At 54.6% G+C, this 25,013-nt stretch overlaps 2 protein-coding genes across 3 annotated transcripts in view; one reads left to right on the top strand and one right to left on the bottom strand.

The window, feature by feature from the left end:
* The first annotated feature begins 841 nt into the window (after positions 1 to 841).
* CD74 (CD74 molecule) lies at positions 842 to 9,070 on the top strand. 2 transcript variants are annotated; one of them, XM_087816083.1, is made up of 9 exons: positions 842 to 949; positions 4,214 to 4,386; positions 4,598 to 4,677; positions 5,211 to 5,273; positions 6,005 to 6,100; positions 6,429 to 6,516; positions 7,487 to 7,678; positions 8,122 to 8,184; positions 8,470 to 9,070. In XM_087816083.1, exons 1-9 carry the CDS (start codon positions 873 to 875, stop codon positions 8,478 to 8,480), a joined length of 843 nt encoding a protein of 280 aa, XP_087672209.1. In that variant the 5' UTR covers positions 842 to 872; the 3' UTR covers positions 8,481 to 9,070. The 2 variants fall into 2 exon arrangements, with proteins under 2 accessions (XP_087672209.1, XP_016066082.1); XM_016210596.2 differs by lacking the exon at positions 7,487 to 7,678.
* Positions 9,071 to 10,258: 1,188 nt separating this feature from the next.
* Positions 10,259 to 25,013, bottom strand: part of TCOF1 (treacle ribosome biogenesis factor 1) — a 34,448-nt gene continuing 19,693 nt past the window's right edge. The window contains exons 20-30 of the mRNA XM_087816920.1: positions 24,290 to 24,400; positions 19,919 to 20,105; positions 18,637 to 18,770; positions 17,058 to 17,171; positions 16,523 to 16,757; positions 15,927 to 16,009; positions 15,240 to 15,420; positions 12,914 to 13,441; positions 12,153 to 12,250; positions 11,437 to 11,480; positions 10,259 to 10,669 (exon numbers count right to left, since the gene is read on the bottom strand). Coding sequence (XP_087673046.1) covers positions 11,454 to 11,480; positions 12,153 to 12,250; positions 12,914 to 13,441; positions 15,240 to 15,420; positions 15,927 to 16,009; positions 16,523 to 16,757; positions 17,058 to 17,171; positions 18,637 to 18,770; positions 19,919 to 20,105; positions 24,290 to 24,400 — 1,698 coding nt within the window. The 3' untranslated portion in view covers positions 10,259 to 10,669; positions 11,437 to 11,453. The remainder of the gene's footprint in view (positions 10,670 to 11,436; positions 11,481 to 12,152; positions 12,251 to 12,913; positions 13,442 to 15,239; positions 15,421 to 15,926; positions 16,010 to 16,522; positions 16,758 to 17,057; positions 17,172 to 18,636; positions 18,771 to 19,918; positions 20,106 to 24,289; positions 24,401 to 25,013) is intronic.

Raw genomic sequence — 25,013 nt, 5'->3', positions numbered from 1 at the left:
TTCCCAGTCGCCCCTCTTTTCCTCCTCCTGAATTCGATCCACATAATTTGAGCATTAGGAGGCAGAGGGAACAGTGGTTAAAAACATGGACTTCACTAATTCCTGGATGCATGATCCTGGGCAAGCACTTGGCCTTTCAAAGCCTACATGTCTCTATCTGTAAATGGAGATAAAAAAATAGAAGTCCTCAAAGGGTCACTATAAAAATTAAGTGGAACAAAATATGTAAACCAATTAGCACAGGGCCTGGCACAAAGGTGGGCTTAGTACATAGTGGAAAATATTAGAATCGTGGACTCAGGTTCATAAAATGCTTGAGTTAGAAGGGAGCAGAGGGAACTGAATCCAACTTTCCACCCCTGTTTTTGAGGTGCTATAACTGAGGCCAGAGAGATGGAGAGGGCCTTCTCTACACGCACAGAAGGTGAGCAGCTCCTTTCTGTCCCCACAGATCGAGGGGTAAGAAAGGGAGACAAAGGCATTTTCTGTTTCAAAATGATTTCCTGTCTAGGGAGTGATGTTTCTCAAAACATTCAAAGAGCCTCACGAATCCAAAGGCCTGCCCAGAAACAAGTGATGAAGGCGCCGGCGGCCAATGGAAGCTCGTTGGCCTTTCTACCTGCCGGGGAGCCCCCGCATCTATCCTATTCCATCAAAGGCAGCTTTGCCCAAGTCAGGGTATTTCCAGCTCTGTGGCTTTCACTTCCACTTCTACCAGGTGGGTGGAGTGGCCTCCTGCGGACGAATCAGATTTCTCCTCGGCCCCAACTTCAAGAAGTGAGCCGCGGGTTCAGGGTCTCAGACGCGCAGGAGACAGCAGCAGCAGCAGCGAGAGGCAGCGAGAGGCTTGGGTTAGACCAGAGGCCAGAACCATGGAAGACCAGCGCGACCTCATCTCCAACCACGAGCAGCTGCCCATGCTGGGCCAGCGCCCCGCGGCCCAGGAGAGGTGGGTGTGAGCAGCGGGAGAGGGCACGCAAACCCTGGGCTGCGCAGATGCGCAGGGGCGCTGGGAGGGAGGGAGCGCCAGACCGGGGCCCGGGAGGCGTGGAGTTGGGCTCTGACCTGAACAATGTTTGGGTGATTTTAAACGAGCCTCTGGCCTGCCCTGGGCTTCAGTTCTCCCTCCTGTAAAATGCGGGAGCTCCTCCAGCGCAGGGCTTTTAACTTTACATCATGAACTTCCCTTCTGAAAATCATAAGGGAGCTCTGGGCTCTTTCCCTAGAGTTTCACAGGGTATCCGGGGCTTCACGAACCCCCCTGAAGCTGGGCCGTGAACCCTCGGTTAGGAATTTTGGACCAGATTTTGAAAATGTTATAGATTCTAGGTGCAGAAGCAAAGTTTCTAAAAGAATGGTAGAGCAGCTCATCGCAGAGTTCCCTCCTAATAACCACAGATGGGTACACGAGTTTGTAACAGGAAATTATAATTGCAGGTGTCTGTAGAGTAGATGGAGACACCGGCCATCACAGGAGGGATTGAGAGATGTTGGGAGGGGGTAAAAAATGGGCAAGGGGGGCTCTGGCTAAATTTCTAGAAGGGGCTGAAGGTTGATGTGGGTTGTGTCCTGCCTGTGCCCCTCTCCCTTGCAGCAAGGGGCCATCTAGAGGGCCCCCCCCCAGCCTCAAGATAGCTTCACCCATGTGTTTTCCTGTAAAAAAAGGGCGGGGGGTGAGCTATAGTGCAGTTACCATAATGTCCCCTGCTCTCCCTAATCCCCAAAAGGTAACTTGTGAATTACTGGGTTTACAGCTACATGTGATGTCAGCTGTTGCCAGGCAGAGGGGAGTTTCAGAGAGACACTCAGATGTCATGTGGACTTACATTCTGGGGGATGGGTAACCAATACAGACCATCAGAGCAATGGGGCATCCTGGGGCATCCTAGGACTAGGAGGGCGAGCCAGCTTTCTTGTGATGGTTGGATTCTGGTCCAAGTTCTGTACTCTCACATATAACTTGGATAAATCACTGCTTCTTTCTGTAATAATAATAATACAACATTCATGATAATAGTTCCCATTCACTGTGTACTTGTTACCAGGTCTCAGCCACTGCTAGTAATTATGGACACATAACCAAGTGCTAAACTCAATCCTAATTCTCACGGTAACCCTATGAGTCAGATTCTTTTATTATCCTCATGTTTACATGAGGAAATCGAGGCTCATTTTGGTAAGTCTGGCTTCAAAGTTTGAGCTGACCACCAACTGGTCCCCTTCTAGAGGTACAGTTCGTAGAGAGGGGAGGTGAGCTGAGGCCGCCCAGAGCTGCAGACCCAGTGTGGGCTCAGGGTACAGAGAGATTGCCCCCCTCGTCAAACCCTTGTCTGGTTTTCCTTAGCTCAGTTACTGCTTCTAAAATTGGCTTGGCCCTGTGTGCTCAGGCCATTCCAGACTTGAGCCAGTTTCAGACCCTTTCGCGAACCCTTCTGCCTGGCAACATCTGAATCATCGTTCCTGCTGGTTCTGGTTGGCTCCTGACTTTGGCCAGTTACTTATTGTTACTGAAGGAGGAAGTGAAGAGGGGGCGATGACTTGGCCCTGGTCCAGGACCCAGGGGACAGGCATTCAAGATGTATAAAGAGGAAGGAAGCCAGATGTTGAAGTTAACTATTAACTCCCTTGAGAGTAGCAATGTTACCATTGGAGAGCTAAGTGCTAGCAAAGGAGAGAGCTTTACCCTCACGATCTTATTTAATGTAACAACCCTTCCAGTAGCTGTTCTTACCTCAACTTACCCAGAGAGGTTGACTTGCCCGGGTCCCCGTCTGAAAAGGAGGTTCAGAGAAGGGAAGGGGCTTTCCCCGACTTTCTAGCTGGGACTAGACCGGGTGTGGGGTTGCAGGAGTGACCATGAAGGTAATGAGCTGCAAACCTTGAACCCAGGCAAGACCCAGGCGCGGGTGGGCTTCCACCACCATCGGAGGCTCGGCAACCCCTGTTCCTCAGAAGTGGGATTTGTTTTCCCTTCCATCTGGTCTCCTCCTTTCCCCACACAGGGTTTTTGCCTTCTTCTTCTAGAATAATAATCCCTTGGGCCGGGCCTTGGCCCAGAAAGTGCAGAGAGCTGTTGAGCAGGAAGCCAGTGCGAAGCAGCTCTGCCTGTGATGCCATGAGTACTAGGCAGGAGGCTGTCCTGGAGTCTCCTAAACCTCCTTGCTGGTTGCTCGAGTAAACGGGGCAGTCTCATCCTGAGAGTTTCCAGTGGGGCCCTAGTAGCCCCACTCCTGAGGTGAGGTGGGAGAAACAGCCCAGGAACTCTCATGGTCCTGGGGCAGGAGCCTTACAGCCCCCATACAGTCACTTGTGCATGTGCCCCCTAGACTGCATCCGAGGCCAACGCTGCTAGGACCCCCTGAGGTCAGGTCTGGCCACCCCTCCCTGTGCAGCTGGCCAGTCCAGAGAACGTGAGAAATTCTCCCGGTCACGCAGGCTCAGGCACTGTATGTACTCCCACAGAAATCCCTCCTGAGAGGACATTACCATTTGAAATACTACTGTGCCTGCACTCAGCTCTCCAAAAACTACCAAATCCTAGAGCTGCTGAGGTCAGAGGCACCCATGTGACAGGCCCATAGAATGGCAGAGACTTGTTCAAAGACATGCGGAGAGTCTGGGCCAGTGGGGGCAGTTCCCGGCCCTGCTCCAGCCTGGCATTGTCCGATGCCCCCAACCTAACCCTAAAATGTCAAGGCCTCACACCTCTTTTTCAGGTGGGCGTGCAAGCTCTGCTGCCTGCTGTCCAGGTCCCACTTCCTTCCCTTTTCTGACTTCCCTGCAGGGGTTGGGCCGGTAGGAGGGTAAGACCCCCCTCCCCCTTGAGGGCAGAGCTGATCCTCAGGAGACCCCGTGCAGAGGGAACCTGGGGAGACCTTCCACCTCAACCCCTCATTGCACAGGTGGGACTGAAGCCGAGAGCAAACAAGGCACTTGTTCCTGGCTCTTTCCCACACAGTCTAGGCCCAGGGGCAGCTCCAGGATTTCAACTCAGGGCTGTTGGCCCAGCAACGGTTGGAAGTAGGGGCCGGGGGAATGTCTTTAAGCTGCACGTCCATCCATAGGGACTTGTTTGTGCCGAAGTGTGTGTGTTAGGGGTAGCTGAGGTGTGTGGGCTGGCGGAAATGGGGGACACATTTCCCCACTCCCAGCCAGTCCTCGGGGCAGCCACCTGCATGGACTCTCCTCTGACTTACCCTCCCTCCCCCAACAGCAAGTGCAGCCGTGGAGCCCTGTACACAGGCTTTTCTGTCCTGGTGGCTCTGCTCCTGGCTGGTCAGGCCACCACCGCCTACTTCCTGTACCAGCAGCAGGGCCGGCTGGACAAGCTGACGGTCACCTCGCAGAACCTGCAGCTGGAGAGCCTGCGCATGAAGCTTCCCAAGCGTGCGTGCCCTACCTCCACCCTGAGAATCCCCCACCCCACCATCCCTCACCTCAGAGACCCCATTCCTGCACCTGGCGGGGCCCACTGGCCTCTCCTGGTCTGGAATTGCAGTCCCTCCTCATCAGGGTCTGAGATCCTGGGTCCCTGATGTGAGTACCCTCTTCCCTGGGCACGGGGGCCACGCTCATGCTGTACTTCCTGACCCCACAGCTGCCAAGACTTTGAGCAAGATGCGGATAGCCACCCCCATGCTGATGCAGGCGCTGCCCATGGAAGGCCTGATGCAGGGGGTAAGGACAACCCCAGGGCAGTGCAGGGGGCAAGTGTTATCTAGCCTGGATGGAGGGCAGGTGCCAAGGGACAGGGGAGACTCAGGAAAAACCAGGCTGGGGAGGGGATCCTGACTGCTGGGGCAGGACAGGGCCCCACTAGGGGAGAAGAGGAATCCCAGGGCTGGGGGAGTGTCTCTTGGGGCCACCCATGATGGGAGGGCAAGTTGACAAGGTGCTTCTCATGACCCATAGCATCTCATGGCTCCCTCCTGTTCTCAAAGCCCTTATGCATGGGTAATGTTACTATTCACCAAATGACCTGCTCTCACAAAGTCCTGGGTGGGAAAGTGTATGCAGATTTGACCAACAAGGACATCGAGGCAGAAAGGTCAAGTGACTTGCTTGAGCTCTCACATTTGGAGGTTGCAGAGATGGCCTGTGGAGGATCTGGGGCTCTAGGCTCTTACCCAGGCCCTAGCTGCTGCCTCCATGCCAGGGCCTCTCCCCTCTGGGGGCCAGTGCTGGTAACCCCTGCCCCCCTTCTCTCACAGCCCATGCAGAACGCCACCAAGTATGGCAACAGCACACTGGACCATGTGATGCACCAGCTCCTGGTGAGTGGGACCCGGCCGGGGGCCCTGCCTGCCCACACAGGCCCCTGGCAAGGCCACGGTCTAAGACCCGCACCTTGCCTGGCTCATAGTAGACATTCAGTATGGGCTCACCAAACTAGGGAAGGCACAAGAGGGCCCTTAAACCTTGTATGTATTCCAGTCCTGCCACTCTCCCACCTTTTCTGAGTGTTTGAGATGGAGAAACCGAGGCACCCATTTTTTCCTTCCTAAGTTTTTACTGCATGTCTACTCTGTGCCAAGCACTGTGAAAGGCTCTGGGCCCACAAGGGGGAGCAATCAGACCCAGGTCCCAATCCCATGGGGATCCCAGGTTAGCATGGGAAACAGGCAAGTGACCAGGCAATGATGGACATGCAGGGGGTGGCGTGAGGAAAGATGCAGAGGACCCAACCTAGCTGGGGGTGGGGTCCATAGTCTTCCTGAAGGAGGTGTGACCTGAAAGGTGAGTAGGTATCTGTAAAGACTAGAAGATAGGGGTTACTGGTATAACTGGTCCTGGAATCTAGGTCTCCCACCTTCTAGCCTTGGGGTCTTGTAGCTGTGCAGCTAGATTGCCTTTACTATCTGCCGTCCCCCAAGCTCCATCATGGCTGAGGTTCAGGGTCCAAATTTGTTGCAGAATGGAACACCAGGGAAACATGGGTTGCACATTTCACCTTACCTGCCAGGGAGCTCTTTTTAACCTTCTTTCCTGCCTTGCTACCTTGCAGAGGGCTGATCCCCTGAAGGTGTACCCACAGCTGAAGGGGAGCTTCCCAGAGAACCTGAAATACCTTAAGAAGACCATGGATGGCCTGGACTGGAAGGTTAGCAGGCTTCCCTGCACTGGCACCCTCTCCCCTGATGTCTAGGGCAGGGCTGGGGGGAGGCGAGGTGAAGGGTGAGCCTGGGAGGCCATTCTCAGGAAACTGGAGGAGGCTCACCTGAACTTAAAAAGCCCCCAATGCAGAAAATGCTTGGAGTTGAGGAGCCAACTTAATCAAGCCCTGTGGGTCTTTAAGGGGGAACCAGGCTGTGGCTGGACCCTGGGGTGCAGGGGCCCTGACTGGCCCTCCATGTCTCTGCCCCTAGGGGCAAAGCCAGGCAGGGTTGGAGAGGGCTACTGAGCCTGACTCCCTGCCTCTGTCCCGTTAGGTCTTTGAGAGCTGGATGCATCAGTGGCTTTTGTTTGAAATGAGCAAGAACTCACCGGAGGAGAAGCTCACTGAAGGTTCACCAAAAGGTACAGGGAGTTGGGGGCCTTGGGTGCTAGGGCGCCTGGGACCTCAGAGCTCTCCCAGAGAGAGCACTGAAGTTAGAGCCCAGAGCACTCCCTGATCCAACTGGACTCTCCCAGCCTCTCAACTCTCACTCCTGTCTCTCCTGCCTGTTCCTTCTGGGCTTGGCTGCCCCCACCCCAAGCCCACATCCTGTCTTGAGGGCCTACAGGGTACAGAGGTCTGGAGGTGACTTTGCTTGTGGAGGGTGGCACTGGGCAAGTGGACCTGGAGCAGAAACCACCTGGAACATCCCAAGAGTCATTGCAATGACCTGCCCCACCCCTCAGAGGGACCTCCTGAGGTCACACAGACAGCGCCAGACAAGAGAGCCTTGGTTTTTTCCATCTTATGGACAATGTGTACCACGATTTTCAGCTCTGAGGCCTTGAAGAATGTTGCATTTTAATCCTGGTGATAATCTGCCAAGCAGCTTTGGGCATCTGTTCCTTCTGGGCTTCAATTTTGGAAGTAGAAGACCCGTGTGGGCCTCAGATTTTCCATCACAGACTCAGAAGGCATCTTAGATGCTGTTGCGACCAACTCCCAGCTGATGTTTGAATCCCTTCTACAACATCCGCAAACAAACCCTCATCTCTGCTTGGATACCCCCAGTAATGGAAGCTCAGACTTACCAATGTGTTCATTGTTCTTCCCTGGAAATCAGAATCATGGGTGCAATTTCAAACTTTAATAGGCATGGAGTGTCAGAAAAAATCATCAAATTTTTGGATGAATTAGCCACACAGTAATTCACTTCCTCTTTGACCTTGGGCCTTATTGGTCCAGTCCTCAGTTTCCCCATCTGTGCGTTGGGTAGAGTGCAGCCACTTGGGCGGAAGGCATTAGGCTCCCAGCAGTGGTATATGGATCTCTGTTCTGCTGAGACCCTGGTTCAGAGTCCACTCACTGTCTTCACCATGCCTGTCGCTTTAGTACTGACCAAGTGCCTGGAAGAGGCGAGCCGCATTCCCGCCATCCACCCGGGCAGGTTCAAGCCCCAGTGCGACGAGAACGGCAACTATTTGCCGCTCCAGTGCTATGGGAGCATTGGCTACTGCTGGTGCGTCTTCCCCAACGGCACCGAGGTCCCCCACACCAGGAGTCGTGGGCGCCATAACTGCAGTGGTAAGCAGTGGCCACTGTGCCAGGGAGTGTCAAAGGAGCAGGAAGGACTAGGAAGGCTGAGGGATGAGAGGTCCCCCCTGGCACACATGCAGCCAGGACACTCAAGGTGTAAGGTCCAGGGGGGCAGCCACTCAGCTGTGCATCCACCGCTTTGTCCATCTATCTACCTGTGCATCCCTCATCTGTTTGTCCATCTACCATTTCTCTCCTTATACCCACACTCATCCCCTCATTTCATTTCATCTCATTACCCCCCTTCCTGGCCTCCTTCTCAATTCCCCAACTACACTCACTGCCACCATCCAGCAAGCACCCTTCCAGGCGGCGCCTGCTCTCCCAGGATAGGCCTGCGGCCAGGTTGGGAAGAAGTAACCCCAGGCCCCTCACCAGTGGGTACAGTAGCTGGACTACAAGTAACAAATGGCCTTGCTGTTCCTTTGCAGAGCCACTGGACATGGAGGATCTGTCGTCCGGGCTGGGCGTGACCAAGCAGGATCTGGTCCAAGGTAAGGGCCCCTCCAGAGGGGATTCAGTCCCCAGCTGGGCCAACTCCCTCATGGGTGGGTGCCCAGCGTGGCATGACCCTGGTCCGTTCTCCAGGAACCTTCCTGAGATGTCCACTTCAGGGATGAGGAACAGAGTTGTGGGTGGCTATATGATAGTCAGAACTTGTACCCGAGCAGGGAGCAATGGATGGTAGAGTCTGCGACTGCTCTGAGGCCCCAGTATGCTGGGAAGGGGCAGGGACAACAGGTGACTCCAACCCTAACCTGCTGCTTATCTCTCTGTAGCCATCATGTGAGAACAGCAATCAAGGACACCGGCACCCAGTCAGCCCTGCATGGCCAGAACTTCCTTGCTCCCTTCTGTCCCCCAACCCTAGCCCCATATTCCTCCCCTTATATGCCCTGCCCCCGCCGTCTCCCACCCTGCACCTCATTCCATGAGACACTGGTGCCTGGTTCTCCATCATCTCTGGACACAACAAATCACATCAAGAGCACAGACTAATGATATAGGAGGGCCCGGCTGCCCAAGTCCCCATCCACCAACAGGGACACAAGGCCCAAGGAGGTGGACCATGAGCTAGGCTGACTCCCATTTCTGACACCACAGCAGCCCGCAACCTGGAGTTTCAAGCCCTAGGCCCATGAACGAGGAGAGCCGGTGCAGGCAGAGGAGACGACGTTCCTCCCCTTCCGGCTTTAGCCTTGGCTTCCCAGCCTATGTAACTGGGGGCACAAGCCACCCTTTCCCTCTCCCCTAAAGAACCAGCCTTTCCACCACAACCCCTTCTCACTCTCTGCCAAAGCCCAGTTCCCTTTGCGCAGCAAGCTTGTCATCAGCCCTTAGGAACATGGCTTCTGTAAGAATAAAATGTAGTAAGTAGAACACTTTTGGTTCCCGGCTGTTCTGTTGGGATCTGGTTTGTTGACTGAAGATCCTGGATCCAGTGATCTGGGTGGGAGGATGCAACCCCGGGAGCCCAAACACAGATGCCTGTGGGACCAGGCAGGGCTGGGGTGTTGTAGTCTTTGGACACAGACACATTTGGTTTCCATGTTTAACCAGAGGAACATCCTGCTTCCAAAAGGAAGTCGGCTCTTGCCCAAAGTTCTTTAAGCACAAACTCCTCTTGGTCCAGTTTCCATTTTCCCACACTCCCATTTTCATTGCTAGACTAAGAAGTCAAACGTGATGACAAAGGCAACAATACAAGGACACCAGGCAGTTGTTGCTAGGAGGGAGCAGAGGTCCCTGTTGCCAAATTTCTTGACTTTTCAAGAGGAGGCCACGATCAGAATGTTCAGTGTAAAGCCTCTGTTTCAACGAAGCCCAGCAGGACACCCCTCTAGCACACGTAAGGGGAGTGAGGAGCTATGAGGGCCTTGCCCAGGGGCCCTGGGTTAAGGGTACAGTAGATGCCAACCTCTGTCTCCAACCCCAGCTCAGTGCTCACTTTTTCTGCATGGTCTTTTGCTGTCTCTAGCAGAAGGCTAAACACCTTGGAGAAAAATCTCCCGACCTCAAGTGCTCACACTGCTCTGGGCCCAGGGAAGTGGGCCTTTGCATTGCTGGCCATCACCAAGTTCTGTAGAGGGCACCCTCACGTATCTTTCCAGTTCATCTATTTTCTGCCTTCACTGTTTCAGAACCTTTGTTACCTGGACACAAGGGCAACTCAGTCCTAACTGGTTTTCCTGCTCCTACTGTGCCTGCCACAGCCATTCTCCACCAGGTACCTCAAAAGGGCCTGCCCCAAGCTCCAGTCCTAACCTGCAACTTCGAAAGGTGGCTTAGAAGGCCCCCTGCCATTCTTTGCCTCTGGGTATTTGCCTGCCCTACCCCAGCATCTGGCAACCAACCATCACCATACTCAAGCTCCCTCTTAGCTACGATGCCACCTCCTCCAGGAAGCCTTCCCCACCAATTCAGTATCAGATACTTAACTAAGACAAACTGTCCCATTTAGCACAGCATCCCAGAGCCTTGATATGTAGTCAAGAACAAATCCTGAGTGATGGTTTGTTTACCTCCAAGTGTCAGCCAGACTCCCAAGAATAAGTCGATTGCAAAACGTTTGCCCTGGTGCACTGGAACCTGCACCTTTCCCTCAAGTCTTTTATTTTCTGAGTTCTTACAAAAACACGAAATGGGGAAAAACCGACTAAATGAGGACAAACCCTCAGCATTAGCCAGGGACCAGGGACATGAAAGGAGCGGAAGGCTGGGCCTCAGTGGGTCTGCAGGGGAAAGAGGTGGAAGGTCCCGAGGCCTCTGGGCACGTTGGGTCTGAGAAGGGGGGGCAGGGCACTTAAAAAAATATATATACTGTACACATCTATACGCAGTGTCCTGGTCCAGATAGAAGTCAGGCGTGGCGTTAGTGAGTGGAGATCTCAGAACTGGGAGCACTACTTCTTCCTCGGACCAACCTATGCAGGGCTCATGGGCTGGGCCAGCATGGACACTGCGGCTGGCCGTCTTCTTCTGGGGAGGAAGGGGAAATGAAAAATTCATTCCAACCCACGGTGGGCAGAGGGCAGAGGCACGGGGCTGGGCACCACGTGGCTAAGAAATCCCTGGGGGAAGGAAACATCTAGATGGAAGATTTCCTGACTTTTTTCTGCATCAAGGAGAATCAAATCAAATCAAACCTGGCATCTGGATGCAGGGGACGGGCACTAACCAGTGGACACTGGCATGGGCCATGCCCCGGGAGGTGGGTTGAGTGCCTAACTTCATTAGTCCTTGCCACCAGCCCAGGCAGGCTCTGCGTGGCCCTGCTTACAGTAGGCTGTGATTGCTGGGCCTGCTCAGCGTGGAGCAAGTAATCCCCTCACCACCACCTGGGAAGCACAGGCCTGCTGAATGGCTCGTCTTGGGCAAACCATCTTCTTTCCCACGAGCAAATGCCCTCCAGTTAATGATCATGAGGAAAAGGAACTGGACGGCAGCGAGGGAGACGGAGCTCATGCCTCATTCTCATCCAGGTGCGCCATCCCGGCACCTACCTCCTAAGGCCTGCACAGAGCCTGTATCTGGGAGCACATGGCACTGGCCATGGCCCCGACTGCTCTGCAGCTCTAGCTCCTGGCATCACACCACTGACCTTGAGGGACAGAACCTCTTTCTCCACCCCTTTCCCTTGGGGCCCACCTACCAGGTCCTGCCTGGCTCCCTGGGACCATGGCAATGCTGGAGTTGCCCCCCCAGGGATTGGATGGTCAGCAAGGGTCCCTCAGGGAGCAGCATACCTGCCGCCTTGTGCCCCTCAGACAGTCTGCTGTTCTGTCTTCTTCTGTGAGGAGAGAAGGTGAGAGGCTCTTATTATCTGAAGCATCTCCCCACTCATGCCATCCCCACCTGGAGGGCATGAGGGTTGCCTCCTGAGGATCCGAGGCCCCTTAGAACAGATGTTGGGGGATCCCAGAGGACAGGAACGGTGCCTAGCACTCTCTCAAGGAAGGAGCCCAGGACTGGGCAGTATGGATGTTCAGCTTCCCTAAACACAGCCGAGGCCCTGTGGGCCAGTGACAGCTTCGTTCTGTACAGGTGCTAAGTCCCCCACACCCTGCCTTCCGGTTAGTAGGAAGCAGACGTTCGAGTGCTTCTGTGGAGGGTCCCTGCCAGCCGGGGCACACACATCCCAGGGAACGTTTCCTCTCCTACCTGAAGCCTGTCCAGCCTCCCTGTCTCCTGGGGCCTGTCTTCCTTCACCCGCCCCAAGAATATCCTCCTATCTCAGACAAGGCAGGCTCGCTTCAATAACTTCCGCACGCACAGTCCTGTCCCAACTCCGCTGACTCTTCTCTAGTGTCACAGCTTGCGTGCACGCGCGCGCGCGCACACACACACACACAGAGGCAGGAGCAGGAACCTGGTCTGGCTCCCACCTGTCGCCTGACAGGCACAGAATGGGGCTGGGATGGGTCTTTTTCCGGCCCGAAGCCCCAGGGAACGCACTCACTACCTTTTTCTTCTTTTTCTTCTGGAGTTGGGAGTCGGGGTCTTTGGCTGAGGCCTTTCTGGCTTTCTTCTTCTTTTCCTTCTTCTCCTTGTCTTTTTTTTCTGGGGGAAAAAACCAAACTTCCTGAACAACAGGTATTAAGCTTTAGCGTTGGGGCCAACGTGAGGAGACACCCAGGGCAGGTCTCTGGGGATCCTAGAAGTCACTCCTCCTGATGTTGGGTCCCCAGCTCTCCCCATCCCCCAGGGAGCCACGAAAACGGGCCCCTGGGATTCTGTGACCACCTGTCCTGGCCTTGGAGTTTCTGCCCTGGCCACGGACCACCTGGAGTATCACTAGTTCTCTCACTTTTCCACGTTTATTTGAGTGTAAAGTGGTGATGAGATACCGCCTATTACACGGGGTTCAATGAGGTCCCACCACATGCAGAGTCTAGCACAGAGCTCGGTAAGGAGCAGCTTTATCTCTGCTGGAAGCTGCTGTCCAGGAGCACGGACCCCTGAGAAGCCTGAAGCTGCAAGTGCAGTGAGCACTGTGGGGAACCGGCCACACCCTGGAGTACAGGGTCACCCTGCCTGCGCCGGCCCAGATGCTCTGGGGGCGTTTTGCCTTTGTCAATAGCTGTCCCCCATGACCCCGGACAAACCCTCCCTCAGCCTGGCCCTTCTGTGCTGGCTGAGGGCCCGCCCCGCCTGCATGGTGACAGACAGGACAGCCCTCAGCAAAGCACTGGGGCAGTGCCCTCTGGCCTGACGGCCACTTACTCTTGTCAGATTTTTTTTTCTCCTTCTTGTTCTTTGGGTTGGCTTGGCCTCCACCCTCCACCTTCACCGTCTCCAGCTCCCCTTCTGGCTTGTCCTTAGCCCCTCGGGCCCCAGGAGCCTCCTTCTCCTTGCTGTCGCCACTGGCTGGGTCTCTCTTAGATTTCCCCTTGGCAGTCCTGGGGGCCCTTTCTGAGGAAACAGCACCCTCCCCGTCTGCCAGCTGCTTCTCTGCCAGCTGCTTCTTCTTCTTGCTCCTAGGGGCCCTGGCAGCCGCCTGGTCTCCTGACAGCTTCCGCTTGTGGCTCTTCTTGCTGCTCTCCTTAGTGGCGTCCACGGCCTTCTTCCTCTCCTGCTCCAGCAGCTCCGTCAGGACCTTTACCACCGAGGCCTGAACCTGGGCCTCGCTCAGGGGCCAGGGCTCACTCAGGATGCGCTGGGTAATGTCGCTCTGCAGTGACAGTGTCAAGGCTTGGGGGCTCCCGGCCTCCTTCCCGGGCTTCTGAGGTATGGTGCTGGCCTCTCTTCTGCCTACGGAGAGAGGACATGTGACATGGATGCGGGAAACTGGGAAACAGACCTCTCATGGTGCAAGGGCCAACGAGATCCAAGACTGACTGACCTCCTCTGACAGCAGTCACTCTGCCCCCACTGGTTGCCTAGCTCACACCTTTCCGCCACCTTCTAACTTAGATCTCTTTTCTGTCTCCTCACACTAAAATCTCAGGTTTGGGCTGGGACTGGACTGACTCCAGAATGTTAATGGAAGGGCCTGGAATCTATCAACACAATGAAGGTGAGACAGGAGGGGGATGGTATCGTTCAGTCAGGAGTCCAGAGCCAGGAGGCAGAGACCAGGGTTCTGGGTTCACCTACCACTAATATTATGTGACCCTGTTCCTCCCATGGCTGGTTTCCCTCTTTGCAAAACGAGAGATTAGATGAACAGTGAGGTCCCCCTATTCTAAACCACAGATTCACATAAATGCAATGGCTGTGCACCCGTTCAACTCATGTCCATCTACACATAGTGGGCCATGGCCCTTCCTGCCCAGGACTCAGGTGGCTAGGGGTGATGGGTGCGGTGTCTACACATGTGGCAGCTGACTCAGCAGGTTTGCTGCCTGCCAGAGTGACTTCTGGAGCAGCCTTTGTTTAGAATTCTCCATGCTTCTGCTCTCCTTTGATAACTGCACTGACTATATGTGTGAAAATAAAACCCTCCACAGCCCCTCTAAAATGTCAGCCTGTCGCCCCCGCCTCTCACAGAGAGAACACTGGGGAAGAAAGTGAGCAAAGGCTGCTCTGCTGACCGGGTGCCCGGCTGGCTACAGCTAAAAGCTCAGGAATGTGGTGCGTGGGACACCATCACTTCCATCACCACTCTCGACTTTCCAGGTGACTGGCAGGTCTCCACCTGGTTTCGGGCCTCACAGGCACAGCCCTCCTATGCACCGGGCTCTGAGAGGTGCTCAGTGGCTGGGGCTCCTCCTTGCAGTGTGCAGGGGGCCCTATATTGGCTCTGGCTCCAGAGCTGTGAGGACTAGCAGAGGGGAGGGCAGGCCAAGCTGAGGGTATCCCAGGACAGAGAGGGGTCCAATTTAGTCCTCTGGTGCTTAGCAAGGGCAGGAGTAGGGTGGAGGGGAAACTGAGGAGGATATAGTTACCTTGGCAACCTCTTTCCCCACAGCCCACTTCTCAGCTTCCTGTTTACAAACACCTAGAACACCAAGGCTGGGGAACCCCAAGAGCTGTCCCTGGTGGCAAGTGACTATTTTCTGCATGTGTCATGCCTTTACACCAACTGGATGCATCAACCCCTGTACTGTGTAGTTAAGACACAGAGTCCCAGAGTGGCCAGGGGCTTTAGAAAGTCAACCTGTTGCCTGCGGTCTTTACCAAGTGCTAGAGACTTCTCCAAGTGTGGTTCCTGCCTTTTGTGTGAGGTCCCTGACTCCCTGGACACATCATGAGCCCATTTGTTAGGAAAAAAGTCAACAGGGTCAGCTAGAGAGAGCCCAGTCCTATACTCCACAAGTGAAGATGCTCTTCCTCTAAGGCAGGGTCACCCTACAGGTGTACTGGCAGCCCACAGGGCTGGATGACCTGACTTCCAGGCTGCCCCAGAGGAGCAAGGCACCTGGGCGTGGCCCCCTGAATTTTGATGAGCAGCTCCAGGCCGAATGCAGGGGTACCAGGCCTCACTTGGAGAGGCCCTGGTGACAGATAGGACCACGTTGGTGGGAGTATTTCTGAGAGAGGGAAAGAAGGCAGCTGCTACCTTGTCCCTCTGCATCTTGCTGTGTCCTTCCTGCAGCCCTGTACTCACCTGTTTTAGGGGACACAGTATCTGCTGCTGCTTGGGGCTCTACTTCCCGCTTGCCATCCAAGACATCTTTGGTGGCCAGAGCAGAGGAAACCGAGGGTCTGGGATCTGGCTTGGGAGTGGCCTTTGCAGCCTGGGAATTGGCTGGAGTCAGCACAGGAGGCACATGACCTGAGAGAAGAGACTGAAGAAGCCCAGTGTGAAAGAGGCCAGAACCCCACCCCACCCAGCCCTGAGAGCATGGCCTGCTGTGGAGGAGCCAGCCCAGGGACCCCCAAGACCCGGTCAGCCATGCCGGGCTGGGTGGTTGGGACACCAGCCCTTTCTGTGTAACTCCTATGCTACTTTAATTAATACACATTTTAGACAGGCACATTTAGAAGGGAAATTTCTTATTACTAATGCAAATGGAAAATCACTGGCGCTTGCCATGTGCAGATGATAACCTTAAAATAATCCCATCTGTTAAAGAATGCTTTTATCTGGGAATCACCTAACGTCAAGGTGAGCCCTTCCTACAGACTCCAGTCAGCCGCTCATGCTTCAAGCTGAAACGGGGCCTCGGGGAAGAACCAGCTCGCTTCACAGACAGGACCCTGCCCAGGGTCCCTGGGAAGAGGAAGGACCCAGACCTCTGACCTGGGGCTCCTGGTCTAGGACCCTGAGGTTGCCAGCTCCCCTTGCTGTTACCTGGGAAGGTGCTACCACTTCATCCTCACTGGACTCTGCTGTGGTCTCCTCCACCAAGGTCTCATTCCTGGAGGGTGCTGGACCTGCTGGAGGAGCACAGGTATCCTGTGGAGAGTCCCAGATACCCCCTGCCGCCTGGGTAGGGCAGAGGCCTTCCTGGCCCGGGATGGCTGGGTCCCTCTGTATGCGCCTCATTCTCCCATCTACAGTCACGGCATTCTAGGCAAGAAGCCTGAATGCCAAACCTTCCGTCCTAGTCACTGAAGTCCACTTCTCTGCTTCTCTGGGGTGGGCTGGGTTGGCCCTAGGATTATGGTGGGTCAGTTATGGGAGCCCGATTCCAAAAAGTCGGGATGGTCAAGAAGCAACATCAGAGGGTCTTTGACAGAGTTTGGACCAGCTTTCTCAAGGGGTTGTACAGATGGGGAAACTGAGGCCCAGCATGGGATGACAAGGCCGAGGTGGCAGAACAAGTGGAGACAGAGCAGAGAGGCTTGAGCCTAGGCCTCTGCCAGTCTACCTCTTTCATCCTCCAGGCCCACCCAGACTTTTCCTCCCAGGACTCTCACCCAGCCTTTTCCACCCAGGACCCTCACCCAGCCTGTGGGCCAACGGGGCCATCTGGGGCCTATCAGCATCCTCCTCGCTCCCTGAAGAGCTGCTGCTGTTGCTGTCATCTGAGGTTGCAGAGGCTTTGGGGTGTCCCAAGTGAGGGGCTGTGGCCTGCTGGACTGTAGAAACCTTGGGCTTTCTGAGCTTGTTGGTCACTCTGGCTTTCACAGGGGTGCTCCGGGGACTTGCCACAGGGAGTGTGCCCAGGGCACCATCATTCTAATTTGGTGAAAGGAAAAAGTGGGAGGAAAAGTTAGGGGAAATTAGACCTGATGCTTACTGAATACCTCAGTTAAGGGCCAGGCACTGTGCTGGTTGCTTCGAGCATAGGCTCTAACTCTCCCACAGCTCTCTAAGATGGCAGCCGAGGCCGAGGGAGGCAAGTGCACATGTGTGCAAGGTCACAGGGCAGTCAGTGCAAATTCTGGGACTCAGGCCCCTGCCTGGGCCTCCCTTCTGCCCTATGTGGTCTTTGATGACTGTCCCCTCCGGGGTGGGGCCTGGGGTTCTCCAGCTCACCCCACTTGAAGACAGGGTTCTGGCAGCAGGAGGCTGGGCCTCACTTGCTTTCTGGGCAAGGACCTTCAGGGCGGCCTGGGTCAGTGGGAGGTTAGCTAGGTTCCTCTTTGTGACCTGTGGACAGGCAAAGGCAGCCCTGAGACCCCTGGGTTCTCAGGTGTCATCTCTGCCACACCCTGGTCAGATCCCGTTTTGCTGGGGTGGGAGGGGACCTGTATATGCAAGGAGCCATGGGGCTGGAGTGGTGACTGAGGAGAGGTCAAAGGGGGTATGCCTCCATCTGGGCAGGAAATGGTGTCAGGCTTGAGTTATGAGCTAATCACGTCATTCTCAGAGGGTCCAAAAACACTCCCAGCCCCACCACTCAATCTGAGCCTCCACTGGGGACAAGTCTTTAGCCTAGTGGCTGCAACAGCCTCTCCAAGGGTCCCCCTCATGGCACTCCTGCTTCCCACACCTACCAGCAATTAGGGAGAAAGAACTGAGGAGAGAACTGGGCATGACTCTGATGTAAACCTCCTGGCTCCCAACTGCCCTCAGACGGCCATGCAGCTCTCACTCCATACTACTTCCTCCAGCTCTCTAATGCCCACACACTTCCCCAGAGGGTCCCTGCACAGGGTTTCCTGCCTGGAGTGCTCCCCAGCTTGCTGGCCTGGCTGCTACTCCTGCTTCTATATCACCTGCTTGGGTAGGCTATCCTGCCCATCCATTCTAAAGCAGCTCACCCCATTCTCCAGCTATTACTGTTTCCTTCAAAGCACCCACCAGTTCTATTTTTTGGTTTCCTTCTTTAGTGGCTGCCACCCCACTCACTTGGGAACTTGGCAGGGGCAAGGACCGCTGTCTTGTTCCTGCTGCAGCCGCAGTGCCTGGCATGGACAGATGCTCAGCACCATCTGCTGGCCGAATGGCTAAATGGATGCAGTGACCACAGCCCAGATACCTGCCCAGCTGTGATAAGCCCCTCTGAGCTGGGGGCGCCCAACTCCTATTCGGGCCTCCTCCAGCTCTCTCCTGTCTTCTCAGGAAGAAAGCATGAGGAAACAGGAAAATAAATGGGTATAGCGCAAAGAGCAATGACTGGGAGCCAGAAGAGACCTGGGTTCCGGCCCCACCTCATCATCAAAACAATGAGCCATTAACTCTACCTGCCCAGTTTTTAGATTCAGGCAAGAACCAAATAAAGACACACTGAAAATGGTGACGGCTGAGATGTTAAGTCACTAGTATGAACACTAAAAAAGGGCAACTTTTATTCATGGCATGTCAAAACTGGGACCAAAAAAAATCAAAAGCCTAACCATGTTGGAAATGCTGCTGAGGGACTCTTGGGGCAGCAGTGACTCTGCCTAGTGCCATGTCCCCAGATTATCATTCCCAGCCACTCAAAGGTAACCAGGTGTAGCCAGAGAACCAGGAGAGCACTGGCTGCAAGGAGCAGCTACTTCTGGAGATGGGGAGTGGGTGAGAGCAACTGCAGCCCCACCAGCAGCACATGTGGGTATGTGAGGGAAGGGCAGGGAGTCCCCTCACTCCACTGGCCCAAATAGTTAGTCCTTCCTTGCCTGCCACATACCTGAGTGGTGGGTGCCTCCTGTTTTTTGCCTTTTGTCACCCGACTGGACACTTCATTGTTGCTGGCCCCAACGCCAGCTCCGAGGGCTATTCTTGAGTGGGCTGTGGGCACGGTCACTGCATTGGTTCTAACGGCTGAAATGGAGCGAGATGGGGTGCATGTCAGGACACAGAAACCCCATGACCTCCCAGCTGTGGCAACACCCAATTTATCAGGCCTTCCTAGGAACCCAGTGCAGTGGCCAGGGCTCATGTGGCAGAAGCCTGTGTAATGCCCTCCCCAAGACTTCTGAGCAGAAGCTGTCACAATCTCCATGTTAAAAGGCTCAGGGAGGTCACGGCTGCTGGGGCATTGCAGGGGATTCAGCCCTTCGCTGCGGGCCCATGCTCACCTGGGAGTTGAGCACTCCGTGGCAGAGATCACATCCTGGCTCTCTCCTCAGCCCCTACCCACACTCCAATTCTCCATGATGTTCCCACTCAGCTGGCCTGGCTGCTAAACTCCCCATGTATTTAACATAGTCCCTCATGAAAATCACCATGGCCATCTGCAAAGGTTCAGGTGTACGATGCTCACTGTAGCACTAAGTATAAAGTCCCCAATAGCCCAAAAAGTGACTCTCAGCTTCCTCCCACATGTACTGGCTAAATAAACTATGGTATGCCCACCCAAAGGACTGCTTTGCAGCAAGCAGGAATCATGCTGTAAATATGTAATGTTAAAATATTATCATGGTCTCACTAAAAACACAGGTATGGCTTAGGTTTCTGTAAAATTAACAGCTGTAAAATATTAGCAGTAATTATTCCAGGCAGTGGGATTATAGGTAATGTTTTTTCTTTTGTGCTAGTCTGTATTTCTTCATTAGCCTACCAAAATTAGGTATTAATATTCTCATCAAAAAGTGTCATAAAAAGAAGATAATTAACCATTTTCTTGCTATCACTAGTAGAATCACAAATTTGCGAACATCAAAGAAATCCCAAATGTGGTCCTATCTCCCACTGATTCCTTAGACTATGTAGAAACTTGGTCCCTGCTACGTGCAGCCGCTGGTCTGGGTTCAAGCTTTTGGCACCGGTACAGAGAAGTCCCGGCAAATATGCCTCCTGAGCCAGCCCCTCATCGAACCAATGCAGTGCCCGGAGCCCTTGCCTGAAGCCCCTCTGACCAGCTGGCCCGGTGACCCGGCAGCATCCTCTCCCTTCTGGGCGTGCGCGGTCCCTCCCAGCTGAGCCTGTGGTTTCGGCGGGGTCCAGCCCCCCTGCAGGCCCCCGCTCACCTGGAGTGGGGCGCTGCGTGGCAGGGATCACATCCTCATCCTCGCTCCCGGAGGAGGAGCTCCTGGCTGTGCTCTCCGAGGCCTGGGCCTTCCTCGGGGCGCTTGCGGCCTGGGCTGGCACTGGGGTAGCAGCCTTACCAGCTGGACTACGATTAGGGTCGACAAAAATCAGAGGGGTTTTAATCACCTTGAAAAACAAAAACAAAGAACACCCACCCAGTGATTAAAAGCTGGGCCAGGGGGAGGGCAAGATGGGGTAGGGGAGGGTTTGACAAGGCAAGGGGTTCCTGAGAGCTGGGGCAGCTATACAGAGGCCATCCCAGCTGCCCAGAGCACTCACAGCTCACTCTCAGCCGGGCACCTGCTAATTCCCAGCACAGCACCTCACAGCTCACGGGAGCCCATCTAACCCTCATAACGAGCCCGAGGTCGGCAGGATTAGCTCCATCGTACAGATGGGGAAACTACAAGTCCAGAGAGGGGAAAAGAGCTGCCCAAAACCCCTCTGATTTTTGCCGCAACTGACTTCAGAGGCAGATGCCTCCTGAGATACATCCACCTGGGTAGTTGTTCAGTCTAGCTGTCCCCACCCCAGATTCTGATGCAGCCCCCTCACACGTGACCTAGGACAGAGCAACCCAGCTCCATCACCCAGTGGCTTCAGCATGTAAACTGCACAGGGAAAAGCCACCAGGTTAACAGAGAGGACCACAGCAGGGTGCACCCCTTATTTGGACCCACTACAATATAAAAAATATCATTCATGAAACAAGGTGGGAAATGAGGACATCGACTGGGCAGGTCAATTTTTTAGGTGTGATACACTGCGGTTATGCTTAAAAAAAAAAAAAAAGTGATTGAGTGGAGGGTTTGGATGAAATGGGCTGAGGCCTGGGAGGGCACATGGGGGGTTCTCTATGTTGGTCTATGTAGGTGTGCTTTAAATTTTCCAGTAAGACATTCAAAGAAAAAAAAAGCAGCAGCTGTGCCCTGGTGTTCTGCAGACCAGTCAGGGAACCATAGCTCTGGTGAATGTGACAACCGCAAGTGCTACACATGTAGCCACGAGCCAGGGAGTGGGGAGTCTGTTTTCCCTTCCCCAAAAGTCAGGTCTGGCCTGAGTTCTGTTCCCTCTCTGGCCAGCGGGGAAGATGAAAGGTAGCAGGAGGGACGAGCCAAGGCCATGGTCTGGGACTCAGGTCTCCACCGTGACACCACCCTGCCCACCTTCCCTGATTCCACACCTCGCCTTCAGGGTGCTGGGGGAGAGGAAAAGTGAAAAGAAAGCAGAAAGGTGACGCTTGAGGGTGGAAGCTCTGCTGGGCTCGGGCCCTTCCTACCCCTGCCAAACAGCCTCCCCCGCGGCTGCTCTGATCTGCCACTTCCAGAGCCTTCCTGCCCACGTGATGAAAGAGAGAGGATGAAAGTGGGAGAAGGCTTACAGTTGAGGGAGGGGAATCTATATATATGTGAGAAGACAGAGGAACAGATTGTTGGGGATGAAGAGAGGCAACGAACCCACCGAGGCAAACAATAGCGTCTGGGATGTTAAAAGCAGCTCAGTAGCAAAAGCCGCCTCCTCCTCATTCCGCCTGCCCACGCCGCCTGCCCTGGCCCAGGCTTTGGGGGGGTACAGGGGCATAAGGGGACCACAGCTGAGACCTGTTTCTGATCCCACCTCTGCCATGACCTTACAGTGGGGTCAAGCCCCTGAGCTCTAAGCCTCAGTTTCCCACTGTTGAAAGGGCTGTTAGTAATGTCAGCTGCCTTTCACTCACCAGAGGGGCTCTGGTGTGCTTTGGAAACTGCAAAACAGTACACATGGGGGGATGAGGGCCTTCCTTCCGTGGTGGTTAGAAGAAACTCATGGGAAACAGCCTGAACATTTGGCTGTGCCTGCATGTAGGCGCTGGGCGGTAAGGGCCCAGCGGGAACACAGGGACTCCCTTCCTACCTTAGGGTCTAACGTCTGCAGAACCAAACCTGGGGGCAGAGCTCACCACCTTGTGTAAAAGCTGAGTTCATCACAACCATGCCCTCATTCCAGTCTGGGCCAGAGGGGGGTAGTTGAGTAGCCCAGGCTGCTGACCATGGGCAAGGGACATAGCCATAAACGCACCCAAGGTGGCAGAGCTCCAGAGGGCAGTTCTTCTCCAAGTGTCTCTCTCAGAACTGTCTGGGGGTGGTTAACAGATTCTGGGCTGCCCCATTCCAGTAGACTGAGAAATCTCCCTCGCTGGGGATGTGGCCTGGAGCCTCCAGGGTTCACAAGCCCCCAGAGAATAAGAAGACTGAGGCTCAGAGAGAGCAAGTGGCCTCACACAGGGTGACCCATAAACTGGTGCCAGGGCCAGGGCTGGTAGCTCTGCAGGGACCAGGCAGGAGTTCCTTCCAAGACCAACCATCTAAACCTCTTATTTAACACCCTAATTTGGTTTCTTTCAGGTCTTCTTTTTCTCTCCGCTCAATCAGAAACCTTGAGGGCAGGGCCTATGTCTTTTTAATTCGGTAGCTACACCAAGCCCAAACACAGTCCCTGGACTGGGGTTAATGTCAGCACAAGGGGCTGAGCCATGGACCAGCCCCTTGAAGTCTCTCTCAAAGCAAAAGGGTGGGCCCCATCCCCTCCAGGTGGGGACACTGAGGTGCAGTGAGGGGGCCTGGGAACGGAGCCACAATCCCCTCTCCACCTCCCAGCATGGAAATCTGCGCACCATCCTGGCATCAATCCCCTTCCCCCACTGATGGGCTAATAATAAAAACAGAGTGAAACTTGTCCATAGAGAAATGCTCAATAAAAGCATAATAACGATAATAATCATAATTAGTGAGCTGAGGATTAGGAGCTAAAAATCCCCGTTTGGAGGAGGCAGCAGCGTCCCCAGGCTGTGCCTTTTTCCTTGAATTCTCCTGGGGGGAATGCACAAGCGGCCGATTTTTTTTCCTTCTTTTTTAATAGGGACTCCAGAATCTTCAGGACTAACGTACCAATTAAATGTTTCAGTTTAAGCACGATGTTCATTTTAATTGTGTTAGTCCGCCCCCGCAGAGAAGGGCAAAGCAGCCCCCTCCCTCCCAGCTGTTTAGATTTTCGAGGAGGCAGCCTCCAAAGGCTCCACGGAGCAGAGGGCAGTGCCCAGCCCCACTCTCCTCCTTCCCTGGAGGGGGCAGTCTAGAGGCAGGGCCAGGGAGTGGCCAGAGTGGGGATGGCCTGGGTTCTGACTCCAGGTCCTTGTTATCAGCCATGTCACACTGGGGCAGTTCACTTGCCTTCTCTGAGCCTCATTCCCACCTCCTTAAAATGGGGATAACGGAAGGACCTCTCCTCCTCACAGGCTGGTTGTGGGGATGCAACTGAATAATGGACATCTGTGGCTTAGGACGGAGCCTGGCACATAGGAAGTAACCTATAATGCTAGTTGTAGTTGTTTGGCCTTATTTTTTATGACCTGTGCTATTGAGTGAGCCCATCCCTGAGTGTGCAGGCAGCATGTGACCTTATTGATGGATCGATTAGCATATGGTGTGACATGTAAGGGGAGATGGATAGAGACCATAGTGGTCTAGGCATTGTAGAACTCCTGCATCTCTGAGGGGCCTGGCAGAAGTTTCCAGGAGCTTGGGCTAGTGGACATAGGGCAGCGCTATCTGTGAGATGGCCTAGGCTTCACGTGGAAGCTTGGACACCAGCCCAGTAGGCTTGGGCCTCTGAGTTGGGGAGACGGGTGGGCTTGGTCCTACCCTCGGGGCACAATCTGGGGAGGAAGACGGAAACTGCAGAGCATGTAAGGATGGGCCACAGGGGCTTGAGTGGCTCTGGGCCAGGCCCACAGGATTCCAAAGAGCAATGTAGAGAAGATTCCTGGTCTCAAAAGGAAGCAGGGATTCATGGGGAGCCTGAGGACTGGTGTTTGCCCTTCCTCAGCTTCTATGGGTCATGAGAATTTTGGGAAATCCTTTTAACTTGTCAGGCCTTGATTCCTGATATCAAATGGGCAACACCACCCACCACCCGCCCTCCTGCAGGAACAGGGGCTTGCTTTCAGGCAGGGTGTCGTGGATCTGCACCAGTGCACAGACACAGGAGGGAGGATGCTACCCCACCTATTTACAGCTGAGCCTCCCGGGCCTCAGAATGGCTAGGCGTGCCCATCATCACGGGGCTGGTGGTGGGACAGCCGGCTCTGACCCTGCACTGTCTGGCTCTGCGGCCTACCCCAAGGGATTATTGTGAAGACAAATGTGTCAAAATAGAGGAAAGAGCTCTGGAGACTGTGAAGTGCTGTTTAAATGGGAAAGATCTGTCGACCCCCACAGGCCCGCAGCCCAGCTCTGAGCCTGCAGCATCCTCAGAGAGAAGGTTCGGCCTACCTGGCTCACTGGCAGCTCCTCGTCACTGCTCTCTGAGGAATCTTCAGCATTCTTCTCTGGGGTTGCTGGAGCCAGCATCTTGCTTTTGGCAGTTTTGGAGTTACTCTCCTTCTGATGGGACAAGCACATGATGGGGGAAATGGGGCGTTAGCTGAGGGGGAGCACAACTGAGGAACCAAGAAACCACGGCCAGCAACAGCAACCCCGGGGAGGCAGTGCAGCCCCTCCCTATGTACATGCACGTGGCCGGAGAGGGGGGAAGATAGAATGAATGAGCAGACACAAGGGCTGCTGACCCAGTATGGCCCACAGACACCGGAAACACAGGCCCTTACTCTGCTTATCTTCCTGCCAGAGTGACTCTGAACTTGAAAGGGATGTATGGATAAGATGCTAAAACCTAAGGACTTAGTGCTGTTGGCCGGGCATCTGAACGACAGGTGACAGTAGCATGGATGAAGTTGCAGGGGTGAGCCAGTGGCCCCAGCATTTCACAGCTGGTTGTAACACCCCAGCTAAAAGCAGGAGCTGGAGCTGGCTAAGTGTACCAATGGCTGCCACCCTTCCTGCCAGGCCTGGCATAAATGAGTGGGGCCAGCTGGGTAGAATCTGCAGTTGGGGGGCTAGAGGAGGAGGGAGAGGACAGCAGTGAAGAGCAGGGGCTGGTGACCAGCGAGGGCAGCCCAGGGCAGAGGCAGGAGGCAGCTCTGTGCTTCCTGACTGC

Source organism: Miniopterus natalensis, chromosome 4 (assembly GCF_054644295.1).
Source record: "Miniopterus natalensis isolate mMinNat1 chromosome 4, mMinNat1.hap1, whole genome shotgun sequence".
NCBI classification, from domain to species: Eukaryota; Metazoa; Chordata; class Mammalia; order Chiroptera; family Miniopteridae; genus Miniopterus; species Miniopterus natalensis.
The sequence above is the reverse complement of the archived record's forward strand: the minus strand, read 5'-3'. Positions and strand labels throughout refer to the sequence as shown.

Bases quoted from the DNA above. Each gene is read 5' to 3' on its own strand.
- CD74 (XM_087816083.1), top strand. From the start codon at position 873: ATGGAAGACCAGCGCGACCTCATCTCCAACCACGAGCAGCTGCCCATG. The intron at 4,678-5,210 runs GTAAGGACAACC...CTTCTCTCACAG, and splicing joins TGGAAGGCCTGATGCAGGGG to CCCATGCAGAACGCCACCAA. The intron at 5,274-6,004 runs GTGAGTGGGACC...GCTACCTTGCAG, and splicing joins ATGTGATGCACCAGCTCCTG to AGGGCTGATCCCCTGAAGGT.